At 44.8% G+C, this 10,853-nt stretch overlaps 1 protein-coding gene across 2 annotated transcripts in view; it reads right to left on the bottom strand.

Moving 5' to 3' along the window:
- The window catches only part of acap3a (ArfGAP with coiled-coil, ankyrin repeat and PH domains 3a), an 81,873-nt gene extending 71,546 nt beyond the window's left edge, over nt 1-10,327 (bottom strand). For both annotated transcript variants that reach the window (XM_042343622.1, XM_042343620.1), the window contains exon 1: nt 10,185-10,327. In XM_042343622.1, the coding sequence (XP_042199556.1) occupies nt 10,185-10,231 (47 nt within the window). In that variant the 5' untranslated portion in view covers nt 10,232-10,327. The remainder of the gene's footprint in view (nt 1-10,184) is intronic.
- Between the last annotated feature and the right edge of the window lie 526 nt (nt 10,328-10,853).

Raw genomic sequence — 10,853 nt, forward strand, 5'->3', positions numbered from 1 at the left:
ACAAAGCACATTCACGTCACTGCTGATGTTCTGTGTTTAAAGAAAGATGTTCCAATTTTCCCCTCTGACCGAAAGCGAATGTTCAACAAATTACTCACGCGAAAGAAAGAACCAGCGTTTTTATAGCTCCTTTAAACCTTAAATGAATTGCCGTCAAGCGAAACAACACTGTTTTATAGGCAAACGTGGCAGCTATTTCGCACCAGGCCAGCTCCCATAAACAGCCAGGAGGTGACTGCCTGATTTAATCCATAGGATTGTTGGCCAGAACATTGGGAGAAACTCACTTCTCTGTCAGATAGTAACATGGGATTTTGAGGGCAGGCAGAGGGGCTTTTGTTTAATGTCTCACGTGAAACACAGCAGTGCTTCCCCTACCCCATGTTCCGTCCCATCACTGCACTGGAGAGCTAGTCTGATCACAAGGCAATCATAACTTGTCAGCAGTCAGTCAATAGTGGGACTCAAGCGTTGGTTCCTCGTATTCCAGACAGACCTGAACACCTTACCCTCTCCGCTGAATAAAGCACTTTCAAAGATGTCGTGTACTTAAGCGCTCTGGGACGCTATCCTGCGAGAGGGGTGCTATACATATGACGGCGAGGTGTCATTGTGTCCTCGTGATACCCGCCCCCATATGAAACTGTCACCGGGCACGGTTATTTCCAGAGCATCCTGAGTAACTGCAAAAAGAAATCCGATTTGGAAACAAATTTCGTAATATGAGCCCTTCCCTGCCTGCAGCCTTTTCCCAGCACACAAGCGCATCATCAAACTGTAATTTGTTCCCGAATAAACCTCCAGAAATACGACTTGGAAAATTACACGGCTTCACAGGGGATTATAGTACAGTATTGCAGGCGTCTGTTGAAGTCTCCCGCTTTACCGAGTGAACGCCTCTCTCAATTATGAACGAGAAAACATAATAACACAAGAGTTTGCTTGAAGAAAGAATAACAATAATCCTTTCGTCTGATACAGCGCCTTATCACATCTTCGAGACGTCCCAAAGCGCTTCGCAGAATGTACTGTGAAGCGAATTGACTGTGTATTCTGTGGGCGAAATGCGGCAGTCAATTGCGCACAGCAGCGTCCCCACAAACAGTCGTGGATTGAGTGACCAATTATTCTTTTTTTAAGGAAAAGTGATCCGCCAATCGACTAACAACCGGGTTCCTACTTAGAGTAAGGAACCTTGCCCAACATTTCGGACTGCCGGGAATCGAACCCACTTCTCTTGCTTGCGAGGCAAGTGCTCTAACCACTATATATTGTATGGATCTCAATGCTTTTAGTGTCCACCGTCAAAGATTATTTCTGTATTTGTGCTCAATCGGCTGAATGTCTGAAGCTGGGACGAGTGCTGGATAAAAGCATCATTCGCAATCTAAAACAACAAACCATGTTTGCTATATGTTTGCACAGCTATTGATTTTAAATACAAAGCCACATTTTTTTTTAAACGGAAGGATTAAATATTTGCGGAGGCAAAGTGTGAAAACATCAGTGTCGTATATTCAAAGTTCGATTAATCACAGGCGCTTATAAAAATAGTAATAATCCCTGCATTTAATATAGCACCTTGTCATATCGTCAAGACGGCTCAAAGCGCTTCACAGGATATACTATAAAGTGCAGTGACTGTAATTGTGGGCAAAATGCGTCCACAATTATACATATACATACATAAATTTATATTTCCTATATCCAGATTCTCTCTCTCTCTCTCTCTCTCGTGTTCTCTTTAGACTGAGCACTCGTCTAAGCGCTCTGAGGCGTTACTCTGCGTGAAGAGCGCTATATAAGTGCGTGTTGTCGTCGCCTTGCTGTTACGATTGGTGCCGGCTGTGTGATGCGGTGAAACTTGCGGAAAACAAATGTCTTTTTTATATAAAAAAAAGAGACACGGAAAAATAAAACAGTTCAAGGGTCACTGATAACCCCTGGGACGTGGAAAGCGTTGAAGCTGCCACCTTTACTGCAGAAGACATGGAACGAAATCCTCTACAGACAGACCCAAGGAGCACCAGAAAGCGCAGCGACAATTACAGGGCAAAGATGCCATGTCATTTGCAGCCATTCGAGCAAATCCACTTCCAGATCAAAGGCAAGAGATTTGGCTCCTCCAGCTGTTTTGAGTCTATCTTTTCCCTCCGCGAGTTCCACGTTCCCCCTGATCGCGACGTTGCCTGCTGTTAAGGCTCTTCGGGGATTCTCGTTTTCCAGCTCTTTAGCACTAACTCCAGACTGTCAATCCGTTTGGCTCAACTGGTAGCATTCTCGCCTCTGGGTCAAAGGGTATGGGCTACGGACACTTTCTGCACAGCAAAGACCCACAAACAGCCATGAACTGAACGACCAATTTTATCTCAAAGGTTATTGTGTTATGTCCTTGTGGTAGTTTGGGATATATGTACGTGTGACCGGTGGAAGGAGAACTAGATGGACCTTGGGTCTTTTTTTTTCGTCTAGCATTTCTTATGGCCAGGATTTAAGGAGAAACTCCTTCCTCGTTTTAAAAAGTGTTGAGGGATCTAATGTCTTATCTGAAGTCCGGCAACTGTGATAATGCAGCATTATCCCCGATGGGGGTGAGAAGGCAGTGAAAGGAACATATCGGGAGAAAAATAACAATCCTTGCGATTGATACAGTGCCTCATCGCATCTTCGAGACGTCTCAAAGCGCTTCACAGAATACACTGTAGAGTGAACTGACTGCGTGTTTTGCGGGCGAAACGCGGCAGCCAATTGCGCACAGCAGCGTCCCCGTAAACAGTCGTGGTTCGAGTGATCAAATCATTGGTTTTTACTTATTTTGAAGGAATTATTATGTGTTTCTCATGAGGAAAGCCTCACTGAATGCCCCTCCCCAAGAACATATTTGCATTCTCCCATGGAAGAGACTTGTCACGACACAAAAGGTTAGCTCACAATTCTGGGATCTGCCCTCGCTTCTGGAGGAAATCATAGATCACATGCAACACAAATACGATTCATTGTTCTTCTAAAGCTCACAACTATGGGAGCCTCCCACACACTAATCCCTCAGCCTGTGCAACGTCAGGTTGACTAGGTAAAAGGGGATAGGCAATAAAAGCCATTGTTCTGTGACGCTACAACCACATCTAGTAATATAATATAATAATAATAATAATCCTTGCATTTGACATAGCGCCTTATCACGTCGTTGAGACGTCTCAAAGCTCTTCACAGGTTGTACTGTAAAACGATTGACTGTATTTTTTGTGGGCGAAACACGGCAACCGATTGCGCACAGCAGCGTCCCCACAAACGGTCGTGGATTGAGTGACCAAATTTATTTGGGGGATTGTTACACCTGGAAAGCGATCTGCCAAACGACTAGCAACCGGGTTCCTACTTACTGTTAGGTAAACAGAGGCTGTGAGATGTCCTTCTGACACGCGCGATATCAAATGCATTGATTATTATTATTAAAAATCAACTTCCCTCTTGGATGCCCCCATTGATTCATCGCATGATGTTCCGAGGCAGTGTGCAACATGCTCTCCTAACAGATTGCGTGAGGAATTCTTTTTTAATGGATTTACTTTTAACCGGTTTCGCTGTCATTCGATGGCTGCTGTGGGGGTCATATTTTTAATCAGCTCTTAATTAGAAACTCCGTGACTCAATTGCTCTGACTCGCGGGAACATCTCTCCAACTTGTATCTGGTTTCGGGGCTTCGATCCCTGGACAGACAGTAACTCTGGAAGCATTCGCTGCTCGGAAATTCCTAATTAAAAATTCCATTAAGAAAAAATGCTAAATTGACCCCAAAGCGGTAAACTGATTTCTTTTGGGGGTTTTGTTTTTTTAATCAACCCGGGGTCTGACACACGTGGAAACCCATGGCCGTGCTTACGAGTGTCCGAACCAGACTGAAAGCTCCACATACGTGCCTCACCTACATATGGAAATCTCCCCTGTGTCAACAGCCAGACAATAATTACATTTGTATTGCGCCTTTCACGTCAGGAGGATGTCCCTTGGCGCTGGACACTCGGGGATCCGCACCCGAGCTGGTGGTTGGGATCACGAGTGATGAAGGACGGGGACGGTAGGGGTAGGAGGGTGACTGAAGGCGCGGTCGAAGGGGAGGGTCTTGAGACGGGTGTTTGAAGGTGGCGAGGGAGGTTAACCAGCTAAAACTGAACAGAGAGCAGTGTCTGGCAAGATTCTCACCGCTTGCCCGGTTAGGACTATGGTACCCGTTAAGGCTTTGGTTTGTAGGTTTAACAAAAGCCGAGTAAAGTGGGAAGAATCCCTGCTCCCTGTGTCTAATGGTAACATACAAGTCCCGTTCAGGAAGACTGGGCTCGGCTCAGGGCCATTCAGAACAGATGGTAACAGGTAGTATTTGACTCTAAGCCCCTGAGGAGAATTGGATGGAGGTTGCTGGGCCCTGAGTAATATCACCATCGCCACTGGATGCTGTTACTTGAGACCATTAACACCTCATCATCTTGAAGCTTCCAAATCGTTTATTTTATTAGTGGGGAAGAATACAGACTGAAGAAACACTGTGATGGTATGTGTGCTGATTTACTTACTCTTCTCACAGCACCAGAGAGCCCCAAATTCCACATAGTCTCAGCCATTCAAGCCATCGCTCGTCATAAAACGTCTAGATCGTGCAAAGTTTTTGGAACCCAGCCGGTATTCAGCACGTGCTAAAAGGAAACTGCTTCCAACTTAACACTGGATTCAAGACATTTACGAATTATGAAAATAATAAGAATAAGAATTGCATTTGACATGCGTTCTCTTTTCAATTTGAAGATAAAGGGTTTAAGGTTTTATAAACACGAGCAATTTGCCATCAGCTTCTGGTGTGCTTCCTACCGCAAGCAAACCTATTGAGGTACACAGCCAGCGAGGTGACACATCTATGCAAACTGGCTGAAGAGTTAGGGTCCAGAGCCCTTTAAGCGTCTTTTACAAATATGGTTCCAAATAGCACTTAAACTACAATTCACATCTCAAACAGCTTCTTGCGGGACAGGACGGTGCTGGAGAGTTTGCTTGTGTCTGTGAAGTCCTCCACAAACACAGATGACGGTGGCTGGTAATAGCTGGCGTATGCTGCAGCTTCAAAATCTATTAGGATATTTAAAATGGAGATGGATAAGCTACTGGGGGGAAATAAGGGTGGTAAGCAATGTGGAGAAAAGGCAGGGAAATCGGATTTAAAGATTGACTATGTTCTAATCAAATGGCAGAACAGGCTCAAAGGGCTGAATGGCCTCCTGCTTATTCCTAGTTCTAAATTTCTGTGCTGTTATTTTATAGGCTGATGAGATACCAGAGCAGTCACTTGTGTTGGACCAATCTATCTACCAAGCAGATTTGTGTCAAAGGACACAAGTGTAAGACGACCATAATGGCCTCTTGCTATTCCGAGAAATCAGGAAGCACTTTTTCGCACAAAGGGGAGTGTGAAAATCTGGAACTCTCTCCCTCCCTCCCTCCCTCCCTCAAAAGGCTGTGGATTATGGCTGGATCCATTGACATTTTCAAGACTGAGGCGGATAGATTTTTGTTATGTCAGGATATCACGGAATATGGAGCAAAGGCAGGTAAATGGAGTTGAAGTACAGATCAGCCATGGTCTAATAGAATGGCGGAACAGGCTCGAGGGGCTGAATGGCCTCCTCCTGTTCCAATCGGTCATTGAAGAGGCTGTGAATCTCATCACCGTCCACGACACGTAGATGAAAAGAGGCAATACAGTATTTTACCATATCATTGCTTTACACTGTTAATGTTTGCTCCAGACAGAAAAGGGTGAAAATTGCGACTCGTGATGTGCTAATACTGCTGATAATTATTGTCAGTGTTTAACGCAGATTCTCATTTTCACCCTCGACAGGCACGAAATTGTAAGAAAGAACGTCTTGTTTCTATTCCCCAGACTGAAGTTTGGTTTGTGTACAGAACCTTACAGATGTTAGTCTCACTTGCAAGTGTAGGATTACACACACACACACACACTCACACACCACACCCGCACATATACACAACACGCACCTATACACACGCGCACACACAAAGCCAACCTTTCATGCTGCACCATTAACAAAGGCATTTTGGTAACGTGTCCAAAGACTTAAAAACTCATGACAAACCAAATGTCACGCCTATTCTCTGCTGTTAGATCACCACATGGCTGCTTTGTGTCTAAAATAGGCCCAGTAGATAACACAGTAGCACTTGAACGAAGGCATGTCCTGCAGTCAATTACCATCTGACTGTATATTGGGGAGGGGGGGGGGGGGGAGAAACAGTTTAAAATTTCACAACTGACTGCTCGCATGGCTGTGATGTTGTCTTGTAGTCTTCTGATTCTTGTTTGAAAGGATGGGCTTCCTTACAGCCAGAGGAAAGCTCCTTGACCTGATGTTATCCAGGATATATATATATATATATATATACATACACACATATATATATACTTGCATACATACATACATACGCGAGTAGGGCTCATCAGAGAGACCCAAGTCTACATATCCTTTAGGCTTCAGGAAGTGAACAACAATGGGCAAAAGGGTTGACAAAAGATGTTCTTCCAATAAGACGCATTTGCTCTCCTCAGGGAATTCAATTAGTAAAAGCCGTGTGCATTCACACACACATCACCCACAGCTAATGGGGAGGGGTGGGGGGGGGGGGGGGGGGGGGGGGAGAGAGGGGAAAGGATTCAACTCATGTACGTCTCTGAATGCAGCAGGAAGGAAATCCAGGATCTATTCAACTTTTTTAAAAAAAAATTAGATAGATTGTTCCCAGCTTCAGTGTTTAGCAGCATTATTAATACCGTTCGCTATCGAAAGTGATTTCATGCTCTGTTAAATCATATTCCTTTAAAAATCCCAATAGATGTGACTCCGAATACCCCCACCCACTTGGCCCCCCTTCAGCTTTTTTGAAGGAAAAAATAATGAAATTTTGTTCAATTGCAATTTGACTTATTTTCGGTATCAGCTATTAACTTGCTCTTAAATTGCAATTTCATTTGTTTAAAATATCAGCTTAAATAATAGTTTTTTTGTCCTCTCCTCCGCTGATTAGTCACTTGTCTATTCTGAGCCCCGTTGGCAGCGTTCAGGACATGGGTCAACCCTAGGTGGGAAAGCTGGGAGGATATTGCTCATCACATACTTAGAATCCAAGAATTGTGAGAAACAGACCAACAGTAGAGTCCTGTAGCATATTGGTTAGAGCAGTCGCCTCGCAAGTCAGAGGACCCGGGTTCAATTACCGGGCAGGGCAAAACCTTAGGCAAATTATCTTACTTTACACACCTCTGTTTCCCTAACAATAAGTAGGTTTTTAGTTGATCGGCTGATCGCTTTTCCGGGGGTAATAATCCCTTCAAAAATAAATAATGATAATAGTTTGGTCACTCAATCCACAACTGTTTGTGGTAAACCTATGTTTGCAATTGGCTGCCATGTTTTGCCCACAAAATTCACTTTATAGTGTATTCCGTGAATTACTTTCAGACGTCTCAAAGACGTGATGAAGCGTTATATCACTTGCAAGGATTATTATTACTATTATTGTTGTTACCAGAAGGGTTCGAGACCCAGTCACAGGAACAGTTTGATGCTGGGAGGGTGGGTGTTCTCAAAGGATGAACTCAAATGGGCCTAAGAGCCTTCTTCATCAGAACCGATCTTGTAACACTTAACAGGTAGGAGCTAGAGATTGGCTCCAAAAAGGTTCATTCTTTGTGCCGGTTATTCAGAGAAAGTCAATGTCTTGTGGCTGGTGTTGATAGCAAGAATACGCAGGTTGGGAGGTCAACACAATGGCCTCCTCTCCGCCCCTGGCAGACTTCCACTGGTTAATGCAAAGATTGCCAATGCAAGCGCATTGCTTTAGTTGTATAGAGAATGGCTTTAGAAAGAGTGAAATCTTGTACATGTCTTACGTAATGCCATTTGTGCTTTGTTACAATGCTATTCCCTTATTGACAGATAGCGATGTATATTATTTTGTACATGGAATGCTAGACTCGTACAGCACAGGAAAAGGATATTCAACCCATCTGTTTGGCAGTGTGGGATAAAATCTACAACCTTCTGACTTCGAGTGGAGAGAACTAACGACCTTCTGAACCAGGTTGACCACGAAGATGGAGGGGGGGTCAGGGGTGGGGGGGGAAGAGTATTATCCAATAACAATAATAATCCTTGGATTTGATCCTTAAAGTGGATTGACTGTAATTTGGGTGAAAACAATGTCCCCACAAACTCCACTTTGAAAGGATTAAGACTTAAAGGGATTATACCTTTGGGGCAAAAAGTGAAACCTTATACACGTCTTATGTAATGCCATTCCCTTAAGGAAACAGCACCCACGATACCCTTTCCATCCACAAAATGGTGACACCATCCTCTAAAACCTGTGGATTTGATCCAGAACCATTGCTCGGGTTTAAATGCGCGAATAGAAAATATTTCAGGGCATCTTCAATCGCAGGGGAGCAAGAACCAGATACATACCACAGGTTCCATCTTCGCTCCACAGAGGCTAACTTAAGCCTGGCATCCAATTGACAACTGAGTCCTCTTTCGCTCACATCCTCCCAATATTAGATTGAGTTTAGCGATCACAGCCATTGATCAGTGCCACGTCAAAATGACGGCACTCTATTGTATCCGGTAAAAATGGGGAGAAAAACTGATTTATAACTCGCTGTCTGGAGTGATTTCAGTGGAACAGCAACAAAGGTTAACCCGAGGAATCAATGAGACTGGTATTATATGAAGAGAAATGGCTTCTATTCTCTATTCTCTCCCCCTTTTTTTGACCAAAGGGATCCAAGCACTGACATTGCAACCATCTACAATTCGTTTCATTATTTGCTGTCTGTGTTTATTGCTTTCTGTCACCCTTTTGCAAAAGGGGATCACTCCTCTCTGTCTGTCAGCACCAGCAGTCAGTCAGTCAGTCAGTCAGTCCATTGCCACAGAAACAACTGAACAAAAGGAAGGGTTGTTATTCCAATGATTTCAACTAAACCCTTTTTTTCGTGGGGGGGGGAAAGGAAACACATCTCTTTTTCTGTGGGAATGCAAAACGAAAATAATTGGGGATTGCACCCATTATTCCTGTCCAATTTTTTTGGGGTTTTTTTTTTCTTTGACGTGGATGTGGAAAGACGTAGTGGTGTGTAGTGTAAAATGAATCCCGGATCCCTCGATGGCAACACATCATCACTGGGACCGAAATTTCGATGCAATTCCCAGGTTAGAGCTCAGGGTTTCTGCCATTCACTCACTCACTCACTCACTCACTCATTTCGTTTCGTGAGACCCAAGAGTTTGTGTCACTGAGTGGTTACTATTGTGGCAAAGGACAGATGGTTAAATCACCCCAAATCCACCCAGATTTCTGGGGAAAAAGGGGTTGGGGGACAAAAAAAAAGATCCCAAAGCCTATTGCAGAGTACGTGCAAAGGGACAACATTTGATCAGAGATTTGTGGGACTCTCTCTCTCTCTCTCTCTCTCCCATCAGTGATGCGCACCCAATGGATCGCGAAAGCTCTCTCCGCCTTCAGACCATCAGTGGACACGGACGTCGTTTAAGTTTTATTCTTCTCAATTATTATTATTATTATTGAGATTTTGCTCACGATTCGGTGACTTTTTGTTTGTGGGGGGGGATGGGGGGGGTTTGCAAATAGAAGTGACATTCATTTTTTTTGGGGGGGCATTGGCTCCACAAACTCTGGACGTCTCTAGTTTATATATATAGATATATATATATATGATACTTATGCATATTATATAGATATATATATATATATACACTGTATATGTAAAAAGAAATGTCCTGATGGATTCTCATTAGAATTCAGCTGAAGTGCAATGAACAATAAAGGAAAATAATCGCCTTATACATACTCTCCCCATCAATGAACTCAGCCCTCAATTTTTTTTCTTTTATCCTTTATTCTCTCTCTCTCTCTCTCTCTTTTCTTTTTGGTTTGTTGATCCCCCCCCAAAAAAAAACACACACCCTTTTTGTATTTTATAAAATAAACCCCTAATGACCAGGAGCCCCTCCACCCCACTCCCCCCAACCCACCCCAACCCACCCACTCCCCCCCCCAACCACCCCACTCCCCCCTCCCTCCCTCCCTCCCTTACCTGAAACGAGGGGAATCTTTGACACAATCTTCAAAGTCCACTGTCATTTTGACTTCTTTTTTTTTTGGCCCCTCAAATGGTTCTTATGGCTATTTCTTCTTCCTTCTGTGGGTGCAGTCTGCTCATCGCCTGCTCTTGCAAACTGGCTGAAGGTGGGGGGTGGGGTGGGGGGGGGGGGGGGGGGTGGTGGTGGTGGAGAGAGAGAGAGATGGGGGGGCAATTGTTTTTTCTTTTTTTTCTTTCTTTCTCTCTCTCTCTTGCTTTCTCTCCTGCCTTTGGAGTTTAGTCCCACAGGGTAAGTGAAGGCACTGACAGAGACATCCTCACACCCTCTCTCTCTCTCTCCCTCTCTCTGTGTGTGTGTGTGTGTGAGTGTGTGTGAGCGTCTGGAACACAAGCTGTCAGCTGAACCCGCCCCCTTTCCCTGGCCCCGCCCCTCGCCCCGCCTCCGACCACGCCCACTCATCCCCCGCCCCCGCCGCCCGCGCTGTGACCACCCAGGGCGCCGCCATCTTTCGTCCTGGCACGCCTGCCTCGGCACTCCGGCGCCTGCGCGACTCCACCCCACCCCCACCCGCGCCTCTTTTTTCCTTTCCCCGCCCCCCGCACACCATCCACCGGCGCGGCTACGTCACTAACGCGCCCGAAAACAATGGGAAGAAAAGACCC

The sequence above is a fragment of the Callorhinchus milii genome, unplaced genomic scaffold (genome assembly GCF_018977255.1).
Source record: "Callorhinchus milii isolate IMCB2004 unplaced genomic scaffold, IMCB_Cmil_1.0 Scaffold24, whole genome shotgun sequence".
Classification (NCBI taxonomy): Eukaryota; Metazoa; Chordata; class Chondrichthyes; order Chimaeriformes; family Callorhinchidae; genus Callorhinchus; species Callorhinchus milii.